Source organism: Salmo salar, chromosome 14 (genome assembly GCF_965601325.2).
Source record: "Salmo salar chromosome 14, fSalSal1, whole genome shotgun sequence".
NCBI classification, from domain to species: Eukaryota; Metazoa; Chordata; class Actinopteri; order Salmoniformes; family Salmonidae; genus Salmo; species Salmo salar.
In genome coordinates, this window is record NC_138304.1 from 77,217,779 (window position 1) to 77,236,714 (window position 18,936).

Genomic DNA, 18,936 nt, shown 5'->3' on the forward strand with positions numbered 1-18,936 from the left:
GAAAGGGGTGTGAACGAGGGGAAGGGGAAATCACTTTTAATTGTCTGAGAACACAAAACAGGTGATAGCAATATGGTTGACATCTGCTTTTGCCTGCTCAGTTCCTTCACCTCAGTGTAGATGAATGAGAGGAAAAGAAGCTCTAGACTATTGAAATGTAGCCAGTCTCTCCATGACCCCTGTATCCCAATTCTCTGTTCTTTCTCCAGAGATTTGCATTTATGCACTCCTCCCCAATCATTTATAAGCATTGAAATTGGTGGAGGCATGGGCTAGATCAGGGTTCTGGAGGGCTGGTAGTTAATTGCACCTACCTGGTGTCCCAAGTCTGAATCAGTCCCCAATTAGAAGGAAAGGATGAAAAGTAGGTGTTTTGGCCCTCCAAGACCGGAAATGAATAGCCCTGCGCTAGATAGAGGTTCCACCACATTTCTTATAACACTATTTTCCTTGTAAATACACGAATGGAAGTGAATGAGTGCACACTTCACGAGAAAGGACACAATTGGGGATAAACTGTCCAATCTTTTCATTGTACTTTGTCTCCCAGGATGCTATTCTGAAGCTTGGCCCCTTGCCACGTCTGCTGAATGACATCAGTGTAGCCTTGAGGAACCCCCAGCTCCACCGGCAGGCCAGCCACCAGCCAGACAGACAGCAGGACAGGCTCATCACACGGCCTTCCTTCAATCGCATGGTATCATCCGATTTCCAGAGCCTCATGATGCGGGATCTCAACAGGTAACTGCTCCAAGCTTAAAGGCACAATCTGTGTAAGATTGGCCATTTCAATTGATACGTATTGATTATTGAAGAATGTAAATTATGAATGCTTCATTCATTTAGTACTGTTTCACCCTTATCATAATCCAACAGCTATTATTGTACAATTTCATTGTTGTCATTTGAGTCTTTATAAACAAACAATGTTGACGCAAAGAGGAGTGAGGTGTGAGCCTAAAATATACACTATAGCTTTCAAATACAGCCCCTGACAATGGTAATAATGATAGATAATGGTGATGATCCTCCCCCAGCTCAATAGACATCTCCCGTCTCCCCTCCCCAACCTCGGGATTATCTGGGGGTGGGGTCCTCTCGTCTCACGTCAGCATGGGAAGCTTTGCGGAACGAGACCCCCGCGGTTCAAAGGACGTTTTCTACGTGACCCGTCCCCCTTTGGCTCGGTCCAGCCCTGCATACTGCACAAGCAGTTCTGACATCACTGAGCCAGACCCAAAGGTAAACTCCAATGCAATGATTTATTGCCACTAGCAGCCATCAATGAATTGACTACCAACAACATTGAGTTGGACACATACAGTATATTACAACTCCTAATATACCTCACAATTTAGTTATGAATTATCCCAATCACTAAATAGTGAACATTTTTGGGTCATAAGGGATAATAGGTTATTCCAGTTGACAGGTTATGTTTTCTCTCTTAGGTCCTCAGTGTGAACAAAAGCGTGTCCATGATGGACCTGCAGGACTCACGCATGAACAGCATCTCCAACCTCCATTCGGTGGGTGATATGCTCAACTCCTCCCAGGCCTCCATTGCAGGCCTGGGCCACAGTTTCGGGAACCTGGGAGGCCCGCTTCGCATGGGAGGCCACATGTCTGCCGGTGGCTCGGGGGGCTCTGGTTTGAGGCTGAGCCAGATGGGGGGACCCCTCCACCAAATGGGGGGTCCCACCGACTCTCTCTCCCAGCAACAGCAGCATGCGGCGGCTGCCATGCACTTCCCCCTCTCCTTCCAGAACCCCCTCTTCCATCTGGCTGCCGACGGCCCTCGGGGTCAGCCTCACAGTCGTCCTCAAGCCCAGCCGCCTCCCCCTCCGCTCCTGCTGGCCCCAGAGCTTGACAATGCCCACCACCAACAGGGCTACGTGCGGGCTTTCGGCCACGGCGGCTTCTCGCGCAGCGAGGATCTGTCGGCCCTGCGGCCACAGAGCAGTCTGGTGCAGCCCAGTATTGTCCACTCGCACAGCTACAGTGACGACTACACGCGGCAGAACCAGAACGCTGAATACGCCCGGCGCCAGCTTTCGCTGCAAGTGCAGGTCTGTATTCCAGGAAAATCATTTAATTTAAATATAACTTCATTCGTTTCCGGTAGCAGCATTTCAGATGACACTGTCAGTGCACGATAACAAGAATACATCTCTTCATACTAAACATACGCCACACAATGCATGTAACACCTTATGTAGACATTACATTTGGCAATCAGTCTGTTGCATTGATAAACCCAATCATGGATTTACATTGATATTTCATAGAATTTCTAAATAAATGTATAAGAATGAAGTCACCCAGCAGTCACTTTTTAGAGGCATTGATAGTGAAATGTATCTGCCTATTGTTTGTAGTGATGCACCAATATGACATTTCTTGGCCGATACTGATATCCGATATTTTCCTTGCCAAAAACCCTGATACTGATAACCGATATTTAACATTTTAGCGGCCTTTTAAGCATTCTAGTACAGGTAAATAGTTAACACACACATGGAAGCAGTGGTCTAAGGCACTGCATCTCAGTGCAAGAGGCATCACTACAGTCCCTGGTTCGAATCCAGGCTGTATCACATCCGGCCGTGATTGGGAGTCCCATAGGGCGGTGCACAATTGGCCCAGCGTTGTCCGGGCCAGCATTGTAAATAAGAATTTGTTCTTAACTGGATTGCCTAGTTAAATAAAGGTAAAATAAAAACGAAATTACTGAAACAGATGTCGTTTTGCTATGTTTTTGGGGAAGTCCATTATTTGCATCCATGAGCTAGCTAGCTTTTTTTATGACCAGCACTGTAGGTGCGCAAGACAACTTTACCAGCATCATAGCATACGTATCGATGAATCGTTGTGACATATGAAATACAAGTGATAGTGTAATCAATGTCTAATAATTACGTAAAAAATGTATGAACGTGCATTCATATTCAGGTCCTGATTGGTCAACAAGCTTATTTGACACATCAAATAGTGTTATTTGACATGCAAAGACCCAAACGGCATTCCATAGAAATCCTGGTTGAGAATGAAACGACTGAACAAATGAACAATGAAACAACACAGCAAGTAAGTGAAAGAAATAGGTTTTAATTATGTTTTACTGGTAATGGATGTAAATGCCAACAAAATAACTTTTTGGTCAGTGTGGTGTGTGTGTGTGTGTGTGTGTGTAACCTTTATTTAACTAGGCAAGTCAGTTAAGAACAAATTCTTATTTACAATGACAGCCTACCAAAAGGCAAAAGACCTCCTGCGGGGACGGGGGCTGGGTTTAAAAATAAAAAATAAATAACATATAAATATAGGACAAAACACACATCACGACAAGATAGACAGCACAACACTACATAAAGAGAGACCTAAGACAACAACATAGCAAGGCAACAACACATGACAACACAGTATGGTAGCAACACAACATGACAACAACACAATAGCAAAACAACATGGTAGCAGCACAAAACATGGTACAAACATTATTGGGCACAGAGAACAGCACAAAGGGAAAGAAGGTAGAGACAACAATACATCACGCAAAGCAGCCACAACTGTCAGTAAGAGTGTCCATGATTGAGTCTTTGAATGAAGAGATTGAGATAAAACTGTCCAGTTTGAGTGTTTGTTGCAGCTCGTTCCAGTTGCTAGCTGCAGCTAACTGAAAAGACGAGCGACCCAGGGATGTGTGTGCTTTGGGGACCTTTAACAGAATATGACTGGGAGAACGAGTGTTGTATGTGGAGGATGAAGGTTGCAGTAGATATCTCAAATAGGGGGGAGTGAGGCCTAAGAGGGTTTTATAAATAAGCATCAACCAGTGGAATTGCAATGGGTATACAGAGATGACCAGTTTACAGAGGATTATAGAGTGCAGTGATGTGTCCTATAAGGAGCATTGGTGGCAAATCTGATGGCCGAATGGTAAAGAACATCTAGCCGCTTAAGAGCACCCTTACCTGCTGATCTATACATTTTGTCTCCGTAATCTAGCATGGGTAGAATGCTCATCTGAATCAGGGTTAGTTTGGCAGCTGGGGTGAAAGAGGAGCAATTACGATAGAGGAAACCAAGTCTAGATTTAACTTTAGCCTGCAGCTTTGATATGTGCTGAGAGAAGGACAGTGTACTGTCTAGCCATACTCCCAAGTACTTGTATGAGGTGACTACCTCGAGCTCTAAACCCTGAGGTAGTATTCACACCTGTGGGGAGAGGGGCATTCTTCTTAACAAACCACATTACCTTTGTTTTGGAGGTGTTCAGAACAAGGTTAAGGATAGAGAAAGCTTGTTGGGCACTAAGAAAGCTTTGTTGTGGAGCATTTAACACTAAATCCGGGGAGGGGCCAGCTGAAAATAAGACTGTATCATATGCATATAAATGGATGAGAGAGCTTCCTACTGCCTGAGCTATGATGTTGATGTAAATTGAGAAGAGTGTGGGGCCTAGGGGTACTCCCTTGGTGACAGGCAGTGGCTGAGACAGCAGATTTTCTGACTTTATGCACTGCATTATTTGAGAGAGATAGTTAGCAAACCAGGCCAAAGACACCCTCAGAGACACCAATACTCCTTAGCCGGCCCACAAGAAAGGAATGGTCTACTGTATCAAAAGCTTTGGCCAAGTCAGTAAAAATAGCAGCACAACATTGCTTAGAATCAAGGGCAATGGTGACATCATTGAGGACCTTTAATGTTTCAGTGACACATCCATAACCTGAGTGGTTTTCCAGAACTTCTTGGGGTTAGACCCACAGAGAGAGAACTGCTCCTTAAAGTAACTAACTTTGGCCTTCCGGATAGCCTGAGTGCACTTTTTTTTCATTTGCCTGAACGAGAGCCAGTCAGCCTGAGTATGGATGTGTCGAGCATTTTGCCAAATGCAATTCTTGAGGTGGAGTAACTCTGCTCGATCACGGTCGAACCAGGGGCTGAACCTGTTTTTAATTCTCATTTTCTTTATGGGGGCGTGTTTGTTAACAATACCACTGAAAATATCAAAAAAGAAGGTCCAAGTGTCTTCGACAGAAGGGATCAAGCTGATTCTATACCATTTTACAGAGGCCAGTTCATGAAGGAAGGTTTGCTCATCAATGTTTTTTAGCAATCGTCTATGACAAATCAGGACAGGTCATTTCACTGAGCAGCCATTACAAACACAGGCTGTAAAACAGTGATCACTAAGGTCATTACAGAAAACACCAGACTGATACCTATCAGGAATATTTGTGAGGATAACATCAAGAAGAGTAGCCTTTCCTATGTGTTTGGAGTTATACCTTGTGGGATTGGTAATAATCTGAGGAAGATTTAGGGATGACATAGCTAGGTGACATCATCTAAAATAACCCACATTTATAAGACAGTTCTTATTTGATTAATGGTGGTCGGACCCATCTATGTGAAGCTAGCCACAATAAGAATTAACCACAATAGTGGACTTTGCGGTTAGCCTTCAAAATAAATGTATGGCATTATTCTACTATTTGTATTAATTTACTTCACTGTCAATTACATTTTATTTTGAAGGCAAACCTCAAAATCCACTATTGTGCCTAATCCTTATTGTGGCTAGCTTCACAACACATAACCCGGTCCATTTGAGCCTCACTAGCCAGATGAAGCTAGCTGGCTGCTTATAACGTTGGCTTTGGGCAACAGGGTTAAGTAGCTGGCTAGCTATTTATTTTCATGAACTGAAGTTCAATTTCAATAGGCAAACAACAAGTGGCAACCTAGCTAATACTTACTCACAAGGATTCCTAAATCATTGCTAAGAATAATGAAAATTACTGCAGTTTCTACTGGTCATTGTTTTCAGGCTGGTTGTATTGGTGTTAGCTAGGTACCAAGCTAAAGCTAGCTACCCCAGAAGTCGCGGTCGAACAACTTATGCGTTATTATCAACGCGGTTTTGGAAACACATCGTTTGTGGCCGGTGTTTGCTTGTTTGAATACTTTTTTGTACAGTTTTGACAGTGCTACTGTATCTTTTCTGACACGCCAAGACCCAAGCAGCGTTCCATAGTGTGTATGTCGTGAAGCTAATAGCAATGATGCTATTACTGTGTAACTCTGGTAGGCCAACATCTGAAAAATAGAGCAATTGATTGTGTGTACCGGTGAGTGACCATTCGGCGAAAGCCAACATCACCCACGACAGAGAACGGGTGATTGTCAAGGGCAATGAATTCCATTATCTTTGTGTTAATGGATTTTACCTTTGAGTTGTCTCGCTGAAATGTTCTTACTCTTTCAAATGACTGCTCGATCCACACAGCAGACATTGTGGGCTAGGTTAGGAATGCTGTGTTGCACGTGTAGCGCAACATTTTACGTGGCATTACGTCATGTACCTACGTTATATAGGTATGCACGGTAGCTTTGACATCGGTTTTTAAAATCGGCGTTAAACTAGACATCGGGCCGATACCAATGTTGGCATTTTTAGGTAATATCGGCCGATTCCGTTATGTTCACCGATATATCGTGCATCGCTAATTGTTTGTATGAGAAGATGCTTGAAAAACAAGTTAGACAGGCATGAACAAAAGAGGGATTGTCCAATTAAATTGACTTCACAACCATTCCTCATCTCCTTCCTCGTTTCTCCTCTTACACTCTCCCTCACTCTCCCTCTCCTATAGTATTTGATCTCAAATACCGTATCTTCTTTTTATAAATATTTCCTGCCCTCCCTCCCTCTGTCTCCCTCTCTTCCTTTTTCCGCCCACCCTCTCTCTCTCAGGAGAATCTCCAGCAGCAAATTCTTATGGGCATGACCCCTCAGACGGCGACAGGCATGGGCACTCCCACCTCCATGGCCACTCCCCCTTCCACTGTGCACCCTGTCCGTCATGGCTCCGTAGCACCGCCTCCCCCGCAGCGCCTCAAATCCCAGCTGTCCATCAGCCCCGGAGCCACCTCCACCCCTCCCAAGGCCCGCCCCCAGAGCAGGAACCTCCTTCTCCAGTCTCCCGATTCCAGCTTTGGCGGCAGGCAGCCCTCGCCACAGCAACAACAGCAGCAGCAGTTGTCCGTAAAACAGTCTGACAGCCCAGCCCCTGGTCTCCCGCGTCAGTCGAGCTCTGCCAGGGACGGCCAGGGGGCGCCACAAGAGGGCAACGGAGAGACCACAGACACCCCGACTAAGAGCTCCAAGCAGCCTCAGACCACAGACACCCCGACTAAGAGCACCAAGCAACCTCAGCAGCAGTCCCAGCAGCAGCAGCAACAGCAACAGCAGCCTCCGCAGCAGCACCTGCTCAAGCCCACAGTCAATAAACAGGTATATTGCTGGAACACCATGGGCTCTGTGTTGGGACACCTAGGACTTGAGACCGTGTTAGTCCACAGAGCTAAAGCCTTGGCATTAGCTCTGGGAGCTAAAATGAGTCTAGAGGTCTCAGCCAAGGTTCCACGTCACAAACCACCTTGGCTACATTTATTAATCAGGAGGGAGGGGTCACTGAGGAAGCTTAGCCTTTGTCACATCTTCAGTGTCATGAACATGTAATTTGTGTTAGATTTTAACCAAATCTATATTTGGTCCCAGTTCTCTACACGATGCACATTATGTAAAATGATGTAACGTAATGTAAATGTAACATCAAATACAATCTGATTATGTAATGAAGGCTATTGTTTGAACATTATTGTATATTGTAAAAATCTAAGGACTTGTCCAAAGGCAAGTCCAAAGAGATACATCTTGAAGATGGATAGCCACCTAAAAAGCACAGAAAAGTGTTGCTGTTTTATCTAGTAATTTAATCCATCCGCCGTCAACTCTTAACAGGTTAGAACACATCACAAGCTTTCCTAAATACTTTCTGAGATAGGAGAACCTTTTAGTCTTATTAATGTTGATAGCATAATAATGTGATTACTGAGCCTCTTCCTGTATCATCTTGCCTCTTTGCTTTCAGGTTTCTCAGTCCCCCTCCACCCTGACACCCAACGAGCGCACTGTGGCCTGGGTGTCCAACATGCCACACCTCTCTGCCGACATCGAAATATTGCGTAGCTCATCAAACCTTGAGGACCTCAAGCTGAAGGAGTACTCCAAGAGCATGGACGAGTCTCGCATGGATAGGGTGAGCCCATTTTTGGGGGGGGATGAGAGCCTCTCTGGTAAATAAAATAAGGTTCCTAGATTATAAGGGAATGTCTTTATCTGATTTTCATTTGGTTGTAGGGTAACATTTGACCGCCAGCATGATGTTCCAAGAATTTAATGACAAGATCAAAGGAAAACTTTCACTCTATGTCATAATTTGATGTTCCAGGATTGGGACCTGAAAATATTGCTAGACTGTTCCTTGAATTAAATGTTCCTTGAAGAAAGGAATGCAGGTAGCCTAGCGGTTAAGAGTGATGGGCCAGTAACCGAAAGGTCACTGGTTTGAATCTGCAAGGTGGAAAGAGCTGCTGTTCTGCCCTTGAGCAAGGCAGTTAACCCCCACCAACTGCATGGGGCTGTCTTAATCAACGCTATTGGCACAGTTGTTGGGGTTTAACTGCCTTGCTCTCTGATTCAGAGGGGTTGGGTTAAATGTGGAAGACACATTTCAGTTGAATGCATTCAGTTGTGCAACTGACTAGGCATCCCCTTTAATTAATGTAATTCCTCACCTAACAGATGGTTCATACTTTTCACACCGTGTAAAAGTGGGGACTACGGTGCTACAGTTGGGGAATAAAGTGTATTGTAGGAGCTCTGAATCATTGGCGTCAGTCCTAATACTGTACCCGGCTCCACAAGGGGGCTAATGGGGGCTTAGCCCCCTCAGTTCAAACGTGTGCCCCCTCAGCGTTAGTTTTATGTCCCTATATAAAAATAGCAAAAAAGTTCAAACGATTGAGTGACAGGTTGGCAAAAAAAAAAGTTTTCTACGCTGCGCTTTCAGCACAATGGACAGAGTGCACCACGGTGTGTGTAAGGGGGCTATGGAAAGCAACTGGGGCGGTTAGGTGTGACTCCTTTGGGTTTCCATAAAAAGTAGGGGGAAAAAATTCTCATCTCTGTGGTAGGCTCAGTGAATAACATAATACGCCTCTGCCTGTAATATTTTATTTTATTAGAAGTGCGGGGTCAAGTTCACCAGTTAGGCCATGGTGAGGATGCCGTGTTGGAGGCCAAACTGTCTCCTTCTTGCTCTTCTGCTGTTCCTATGGAGGGCGCTCTGCACGAGTGTCTGCCTTATGATGGGGTGTGTGAGGTTTTCATCCCGACACTGACTGACACTGAATTGATTATGACCAAGCTCTCTCAGGAGCCTGGAGAGGAGAGGGTGACCCTTTCCCCGGGCTTGGAGAGAAAATGACTGCACCACAAAATGTTCCTCGGTGTGTCACTGAAGTTATTTCACTGCTGGGGTGTCTGGAGAGAATGCATCGTTCAGGGGAGAATGCTCCCTTACCTACTTCAACAAAGGCCAATGCGGGTAAGTTTGTGCCCCCGCATCGCCAAAAGGTTAGAGGACAGTATTTAGGGCCTGGGCAAAGTGTTCATCTGCCTCCGAGCAACTGCTATGATGTTCCTTTATTTGCTCCGCCAATCTACATTCACCAAATGGACATACCATGTTTGTAAATATGGAAAAGAAAAGTGACCACTGCTACATCCTGACAATGTTTATGAGGTTACTGACTTTTTGCACATGATGTTACAGCCTTATTCTAAAATGTTTTTATTATTTTTATTCCCTCATCAATCTACACACTATCCCATAATGATGAAGCAAAAAACTTTTTTTTTTTTATTTTTACATTTTTGCTAATTTATACAAATTTAAAAAATGAAGTCACAAATTGCATAAGTATTCAGACCCTTTACTCTGTACTTTGTTGAAGCACCTTTGGCAGCGATTACAGCCTCGAGTCTTCTTGGGAATGACGCTACAAGCTTGGCACAGCTGTATTTGGGGAGTTTCTCCCATTCTTCTCTGCAGATCCTCTCAAGCGCTGTCAGGTTGGATGGGGAGCGTTGCTGCACAGCTATTTTCAGGTCTCTCCAGAGATGTTCGATCTGGTTCAAGTCTGGGCTCTGGCTAGCCCACTCAAGGACATTCAGAGACTTGTCCCATAGCCACTCCTGCATTGTCTTGACTGTGTGCTTAGGGTCATTGTCCTGTTGGAAGGTGAACCTTCGCTCCAGTCTGAGGTCCTAAGTGCTCTGGAGCAGGTTTTCATCAAGGATCTGTCTGTACTTTGATGCGTTCATTAGTCCCTCGATGCTGACTAGTCTCCCAGTCCCTGCCACTGAAAAACATCCCCACAGCATGATGCTACCACCATGTTTCACCGTAGGGATGGTGCCAGGTTTCCTCCAAACGTGACGCTTGGCATTCAGGCCAAAGAGTTCACTCTTGATTTCATCAGACCAGAGAATCTTGTTTCTCATGGTCTGAGAGTCCTTTAGGTGCCTTTTGGCAAACTCCAAGCGGGCTGTCATGTGCCTTTTACGGAGGAGTGACTTCCATCTGGCTACTCTACCATAAAGGCCTGATTGGTGGTGTGCTGCAGAGATGGTTGTCCTTCTGGAAGGTTTTCCCATCTCCACAGAGGAACTCTAGAGCTCTGTCATAGTGACCATCAGGTTCTTGGTCACCTCCCTGACCAAGGCCTTTCTCCCATGATTACTCAGTTTGGCCAGGCGGCCAGCTTTAGGAAGAGTCTTTGTGTTTCCAAACATCTTCCATTTAAGAATTATGGAGGCCACTGTGTTCTTGGGGACCTTCAATGCTGCAGAAATGTTTTGGTACCCTTCCCCAGATCTGTGCCTCAACACAATCCTGTCTCTGAGCACTACGGACAATTCCTTCAACCTCATTGCTTGGTTTTTGCTTTGACAGCTGTGGGACCTTATACAGACAGGTGTGTTTTTCCAAATCGTGTCCAATATAATGAATTTACCACAGGTGGACTCTAATCAAGTTGTAGAAACATCTCAAGGATGATCAATGGAAACAGGATGCACCTGAGTTCAATTTTGAATCTCATAGCAAACGTCTGACTACTTATGTAAATAAGGATTTATATATATATATATATATATATATACATTTGCAAAAATGTCAAAAAACCTGTTCACTTTGTCATTATGGGGTATTGTGTGTAGATTGCTCGTTTAAAAAATATATACACTGCTCAAAAAAATAAAGGGAACACTTACACAACACAATGTAACTCCAAGTCAATCACACTTCGGTGAAATCAAACTGTCCACTTAGGAAGCAACACTGATTGACAATAAATTTCACATGCTGTTGTGCAAATGGAATAGACAACAGGTGGAAATTATAGGCAATTAGCAAGACACCCCCAATAAAGGAGTGGTTCTGCAGGTGGGGACCACAGACCACTTCTCAGTTCCAATGCTTCCTGGCTGATGTTTTAGTCACTTTTGAATGCTGGCGGTGCTTTCACTCTAGTGGTAGCATGAGACGGAGTCTACAACCCACACAAGTGGCTCAGGAAGTGCAGCTCATCCAGGATGGCACATCAATGCGAGCTGTGGCAAGAAGGTTTGCTGTGTCTGTCAGCGTAGTGTCCAGAGCATGGAGGCGCTACCAGGAGACAGGCCAGTACATCAGGAGACGTGGAGGAGGCCATAGGAGGGCAACATCCCAGCAGCAGGACCGCTACCTCCGCCTTTGTGCAAGGAGGAGCACTGCCAGAGCCCTGCAAAATGACCTCCAGCAGGCCACAAATGTGCATGTGTCTGCTCAAACGGTCAGAAACAGACTCCATGAGGGTGGTATGAGGGCCCGACGTCCACAGGTGGGGGTTGTGCTTACAGCCCAACACCGTGCAGGACGTTTGGCATTTGCCAGAGAACACCAAGATTGGCAAATTCGCCACTGGCGCCCTGTGCTCTTCACAGATGAAAGCAGGTTCACACTGAGCACATGTGACAGATGTGACAGAGTCTGGAGATGCCGTGGAGAACGTTCTGCTGCCTGCAACATCCTCCAGCATGACCGGTTTGGCGGTGGGTCAGTCATGGTGTGGGGTGGCATTTCTTTGGGGGGGCCGCACAGCCCTCCATGTGCTCGCCAGAGGTAGCCTGACTGCCATTAGGTACCGAGATGAGATCCTCAGACCCCTTGTGAGACCATATGCTGGTGCGGTTGGCTCTGGGTTCCTCTTAATGCAAGACAATGCTAGACCTCATGTGGCTGGAGTGTGTCAGCAGTTCCTGCAAGAGGAAGGCATTGATGCTATGGACTGGCCCGCCCGTTCCCCAGACCTGAATCCAATTGAGCACATCTGGGACATCATGTCTCGCTCCATCCACCAACGCCACGTTGCACCACAGACTGTCCAGGAGTTGGCGGATGCTTTAGTCCAGGTCTGGGAGGAGATCCCTCAGGAGACCATCCGCCACCTCATCAGGAGCATGCCCAGGTGTTGTAGGGAGGTCATACAGGCACGTGGAGGCCACACACACTACTGAGCCTCATTTTGACTTGTTTTAAGGACATTACATCAAAGTTGGATCAGCCTGTAGTGTGGATTTCCACTTTAATTTTGAGTGTGACTCCAAATCCAGACCTCCATGGGTTGATAAATTGGATTTCCAGTGATTATTTTTGTGTGATTTTGTTGTCAGCACATTCAACTATGTAAAGAAAAAAGTATTTAATAAGATTATTTCTTTCATTCAGATCTAGGATGTGTTGTTTAAGTGTTCCCTTTATTTTTTTGAGCAGTATATTTTAGAATATGGCTGTAACGTAACAAAATGTGGAAAATGTCAAGGGGTCTGAATACTTTCCGAAGGCACTGTATGTGTGGGGAAGGTGTCTCGAGCATAATTTTAAATGTTGAGACCAGAATAAAGGCAAGAGGTGTGTGGCAAAGATGCGCTAGAGGCTCTTCTCTCTCCACTATTGCTAACTGACTCCCACCAACTATTGGTCATCCTTTGTTTCAGTGCGTGAATTGTTTATCAATGTTTATCAATGGCCCACAGGCATGGTGCCAGGACTTTTTCTCTCCTGGTGCTAAGGGAGGACTTGACCAATACATTGGGGTGGTAAGGGAGGACTTGACCAATACATTGGGGTGCTAAGAAAATAGACGATTTTCATGACTATTTATAAGTGCATTTATTCCATATGCATAATCAGACAACTGTGCATTGGTAATATTGTTTCGGATGAAATGGCTATCACTACTTCATAATATCCAAAGTGCAGCCACAACGAGAATTGCAATGCATTCAGCCTATGCCTGTTAACTGTGCACACACTTGTAAAATGAACTGGCTATCATCACAATCTTAGCGATTATATTTCTATTGCAAAAATACTTGTAGGCTGACTGGCCGACAATATGCATGCGTCTTCTTGTTCCATCCAGATCCAGATCAGCGCGATTGATTCATGTTCCCACCACTGGACAGGCGCTCTCTGTCAATAAATAAAAGGCCTTTCAGTTACTCACCAAGTGTTGTTTTACAAAAGGACGATGTTGTGGTTCAGTGCAAATGAGTCTATAATCTTCTGGGCATCCAGGGCCTTGGTTCTTTCTGTGTGTATGGACAGGAAGGCAAGGTTGCTGGGTCGAGGGTTTGCCAAGTATTTCATTCTGTATATCATGATGCCTGTATTTAGCATTTCTGGGATTATCTGAGATTTTCTGTGCAACTATTTTGTTGAATTTGCCTATGACCTGTAAAAGTTCAAGGAAGTTTCCCTGGTTGACAGCCATGTCGTTTTCTATGTCTCCTCTCTGTGAAAGTCCCTGATATGCAGAGTAACACAATGACTCCACAACTGCTCTCATATACTCTCTGTTCTCTCAGACTATTTTCGAATGTCCATCACTTAGAGCATTGCATATTGTTAAGCCAGACTCTTCCTGAATAGTCCACTCATTCCACGCTGTCATTGCATATTTATGCTCCACACTAGCATTGTGTGTCTTGAATGAACTTGTCGCCTTCTTCCAGTTCTGGTAGCCATCGTGGGTAAATGCCGCCTTCTCGCCACCTTGGTTTCCTGGAGGTTGAAAGGGGCGTCATGCAAAGCAGAAAGCACGGTCCTTTGAAATAGAATATTCCATCCATTTGTAATCCTCATACCATCTACGATTGAAGTAGCGATCCTGCTGTCCAACTTTTGTGGCTGGATAACGCCGAAGAAGAGGGAGTCTTGGTTCTTCAACAGGTGACTGGCTTAAAACAGAGGCAGCGGTGGCTGTGCTGAAAGTGCAGCTAACGGTGGCTGTGGAGCAGCTAGCAGCGACTAACTGCTCTGGTGCTCCCTCGCGTCCTGTCTCACGACTCATCTTACTTATCTCCCTCTTCTTCTTTTGCCCCCTCGGAGACAGGGTCTGGGTCTGGATTTTCATTTTCTACCCGCACTCTTCTCTTATTCAGAAAATGGTCCATTGCAACGGGGCGAGATGGGCGACTAGCTAGCTAGAAGTTAGCTCACATAACGTAGCCTAACGTGCGCGAGCACACACACCAGACCCTATGGGGGAAAGGCCTCAATGAAACTGATATTAGGTTAAATGTGAAGAATACATTTGCCTCTGTTAGACATCAAGTATCTTATTATTGTATATGCCATTGTAAGCTACCATTTGATACAATAAATATGTTCAAATGACGATATCACTGGAGTCATTGCAAATCAATGTATGCCACTTGTGTAGCCTACCTGGAGCTGGCAAACCAATTGAATAAATATCCTATAACTTCAGTTTATTGTTGTTGTAGCCTCGCGTTATTATGCAAATATTAATGGACATGTTTAGTTAATTAATTGGAAATTATCAAAGCTCTATCGCAATTGCCGATCAGTTGTTAGAACGCATTAGCTTGACGGTTACAGTAGTCAGATTAGGCTACAGGTATGTTAGGTTCGTTCCTTTCCACCTTGTCAATCATCATAGGCTCATTGGTGAAATTAGCATTATGACAATATCTTCAAAAACCTTTATTAATGCAATTGCAGACAGAAGTTGACAAACATGAACATAGCACGCATGTTGCTGAGTAAGTTCTGCATCCAACAAAAGGTCTCCAGTTGTTTTATTAAACCTTAAGTCGCACCCTGGTGATGTCACTGCTTACGTCATCATCCTCTACTCCTGGGACTAGAACCAGCCTACAAAGCTGTAGAAACAGGGCCTTTATTGTTAGCTAAACACTTAGCAGTAAATGTCCCCTCCCCCCAAAGTTGATTTATTGTGGAATGTTTGCATAGTCTTATCTCCTTCAGTCCCCTGCAGAGTTCTGTCTCAGTCACACATTTCTAAGAGGGGCCTCTTTATAATGAGGCAGAAAGAGAGAGAGAGAGAACTAAAATACAACTGTAGAACAATACTAAACTTCTACAATGAATATATATATATATATATATATATATATATATATATATATATATATATATATATATATATATATTGTTAATCCATAATCTAACACCCTATAAATGTAAGGAGGGAGCGGTCTTATAACCCCTCCCCTTCTATTAATAAAACATAAGCATAATCAATTATTCTAATACATCAAACATTTGTACAGCCCCAAATCATGACCACTAGGTGAATCCTGACAGGTCAAACAAATTATAAAAAATAAACACTGGTTGTTGTTGACAAGCATATTCAGTTCATATAAATTACATATTGTTAATATTTAGTTCTGGGATTGAAATGATGACCCCATCCTCAGTAGCCTATTCCAGCAGGCTATTGGGAAACACAAGCACTTCTTACCTCTTAATCACCTGCTATTCATGTCAAATGAATTAGTCAGTTAATTTGTACTAAGCAAACTGCTAAATTGTTCAGTTTACAGCTTGCCTACATCTTGTCTAGGCTACTGTAGACTATCTGAAATTAGATGTAAGCCTATCAGGGGCTATAGGCTACCTGCCTTTATCTAAGCAAACCATGGCAAAATTGAATTACAATCATGAACCCAGATTCTAGTTTGTAGCCTATGCCTATTGAAATGACAAGTCAATATCGCAAATGGGCCATTTGAAGTCTTAACATTTGGCACATAATAACAGCACAAATGCCAGAAAATAGTCTAATATACATTTTTATGTTCATCCAAGTTTTTCTTGTTCACAGATTTCGAGATCCTCTGTCCAACTTTCATCACTCAAACTTTCCTGTCGGATTTATCTATAGTTATGCACATGTGCAAAAGGGATTTATTTACAACTATAAACCTGGTTCGAGCACTGAATGCTGATTGGCTAGAAGACTATGTAAATCAGACCATATAACATGGGTATGACAAAACAGTACTTTGTATGGTTCTAATTATGTTGGTAACCAGTTTATAATAGCAATAAGGCATCCCGGGGTTTGTGGTATATGGCCAATATACCAGGGCTAACGGCTATATCCAGGCACTCTGTGTTGTGTCATGCTTAAGAACAGCCCTTAGCCGTGGTATATTGGCCATATACCATAGCCCTTTTGCAAATGATTTGGTGAGGTTAATAAGGGCAAATTATCTTTTCTCTTCCCATGTTTTCAAATTGCTTTATTACGTCATAGCTTGCAATAATTATTATTTTGAGGAACCCCGAATTTTGCTTCTAACGTTGTTACAAGTTAAATATTCCTTCTTAATTGGCTCGATAACGTTATGGAAAAAGGGCTATTGTATAAATATGGCAACTCCTCTCATGCTGTGAATAAAATAATTTGGGCTCGTTTTCAGGCCTTTTGGGCAGGTTTTGAGCAGTCATTGGGCTATAATTGTTTGCTTGACCTGACAACCCTGTAGTTAGTTCACTTTTGGGTAACTCAAGGGGAGGCTGTATCTGAGCCTGATAGACCCTACCTGTGCTTTATTGGTTAAGACTGGTTTTGCCTAAAGAGAGCCTTTTTCTTTTGAAAACGGACATTTTGAAGTCAGAACATTATGTACAAAACATTAAGAACACCTCTTTACATGACATAGACTGAAAAGGTGAATCCAGGTGAAAGCTATGATTCTTTACTGATGGCACTTGTTAAATCCACTTCAATTAGTGTAGATGAAGGGGAGGAGACAGGTTAAATAAGGATTTTTAACTCAGTATTAGGAAGGTGTTCTTCATGTTTTGTTCACTCATTGTATTTGTATATAACACTGTCATCTTTGAAACACCAGCGCTGTGTAAATAAATCCAACACTCATTTGCACCTTTACACGCCTGCCTCCTGCTGAATCTTTGTCCTTACGACTGTTAGAAGTCCCATATTTTACGCTGATGCAGTGGAAATGGGTGACAGATTTCGCGCCAGCCTGTCACTTAAAAAGCACTGAATGATCTCGGAATCTCTGCATTTGAACTTAGTGTTTATTGTGATGTAGCGTGATATAAGCAGAATTCAATAGAATTCCAATGCAAGAACCCCAAAAAGGTTTGCCCCCTTGTCGATTACAACTTCCCCCTTAGTCACGTTATACTTGCACCAGGGTCTGCCTAATACATGCTAGAATTCCAGAGCATTGATCTCCCTCCCCTGCCGTCTGTCTGCCAGGTAAAGGAATACGAGGAGGAGATCCATTCTCTGAAGGAGCGCCTGATAATGTCCCATCGGAAGCTGGAGGAGTATGAGCGCAGGATGCTTTCACAGGAGCAGCAGACCAGCAAGATCTTATCGCAGTACCAGAACCGGCTGGACGACAGCGAGCGCATGCTGAGGCAGCAGCAGCTGGAGAAGGACAGCCAAATCAAAGGCATTATCAACAGGTGAGCTCGACCAAAACAAGACAAGACAGAAGGTTAATGTCTGCTTGCTCACTTACCTAGATAGAATTGACTTTGAATGCATTTACTTTTGTGGGAATTTCAATTCCCCGAACATCATATCTGTTTCCATAAACAGAAAGGCTAATGTTTGGAGGCCAAATGGCAGAAAGAAACTGAATCGTGGTTCTGTAGCTTTTTCTAAAATAAAAAATGTCTCCTTCTTTTCCAGGCTGATGGCTGTGGAGGATGAGTTGAGAGTGAGTGCCATTCCTGAAATTAAGACCAGAATGTTCAGAGAGCAGATCTGTCAGGTCTGTCCGTTTGTCTGTATGGCTGAGAGTGTATTCTAGTCTCTATGAGTCTATGGTGTGTACGTTGACATGGTTTAATATGGATTCACTAGTCTGTCATATGTGCCATTTTTACATTATTAGTGGTAGCATGTGGCATTTGGAAACCTGCTACTCTGCAACGTGTTTACCCAGATATGACAGGCTTACCCATATATGACATACCTGTGGCAAAGAAACGGTGACATAGTTAACCTCATAAAGGGCCTTGATAACTCATGGACCCAACCAAGTTTCTCAACACCAGCTTCCCCTTTGAGAAACCATGCCGAAACAAATAAAACGCTGTTCACTTTACATTGATGAATTTGTTTACTTGACAACATACTATATTTATATTGCACCATGTCTATTCCGTCCTACAGTATGTAAGCTGTTGAATGTCTGTCTGGGCACAATGTCTCTCTACATTATCAAATTTTTACCACCACTGACAAAAGACAGTTTCAACCACTGCATATTGAGGCATTTCTTACTCAGAGTTGGTGTAAATGGCATCTATGATGGAGTGGACTGGCAGTATAAGGTTGAATGGTGTGGTAAGTATAGGGGTGTTGCTATGCATTGCAGCATATTCGAGTCCTAGAACATGGAGTTTTATCAACTGGACAACCTTTGATTGGTTGAAGGTGATCCAATCCCTGACCAGTTTGTTTTGCAAAATGCCCCTTATTTGTAGACACAACCAGTTTCAATGAAAGCATGGCTAGACTGAACCAGTGTAGTGAAATAATATTGAAACCGAGAGATATTCAGTTTGGATCCCAGGCTAGCTTTCCCTTGATCCAGCTACATGGTATTTTTTGCACACTGTATAGTGTGTATGGCCAGGGAAAGTAGAGCCCTGG

At 43.8% G+C, this 18,936-nt stretch overlaps 1 protein-coding gene across 3 annotated transcripts in view; it reads left to right on the forward strand.

The window, feature by feature from the left end:
* Positions 1–18,936, forward strand: part of LOC106570191 (ras/Rap GTPase-activating protein SynGAP) — a 67,021-nt gene that overhangs the window by 44,784 nt on the left and 3,301 nt on the right. For all 3 annotated transcript variants that reach the window (XM_014142239.3, XM_014142241.3, XM_082961199.1), the window contains 7 exons: positions 551–741; positions 1,038–1,242; positions 1,452–2,069; positions 6,764–7,303; positions 7,944–8,111; positions 17,527–17,738; positions 17,968–17,995. In XM_014142239.3, coding sequence (XP_013997714.2) covers positions 551–741; positions 1,038–1,242; positions 1,452–2,069; positions 6,764–7,303; positions 7,944–8,111; positions 17,527–17,738; positions 17,968–17,995 — 1,962 coding nt within the window. The remainder of the gene's footprint in view (positions 1–550; positions 742–1,037; positions 1,243–1,451; positions 2,070–6,763; positions 7,304–7,943; positions 8,112–17,526; positions 17,739–17,967; positions 17,996–18,936) is intronic.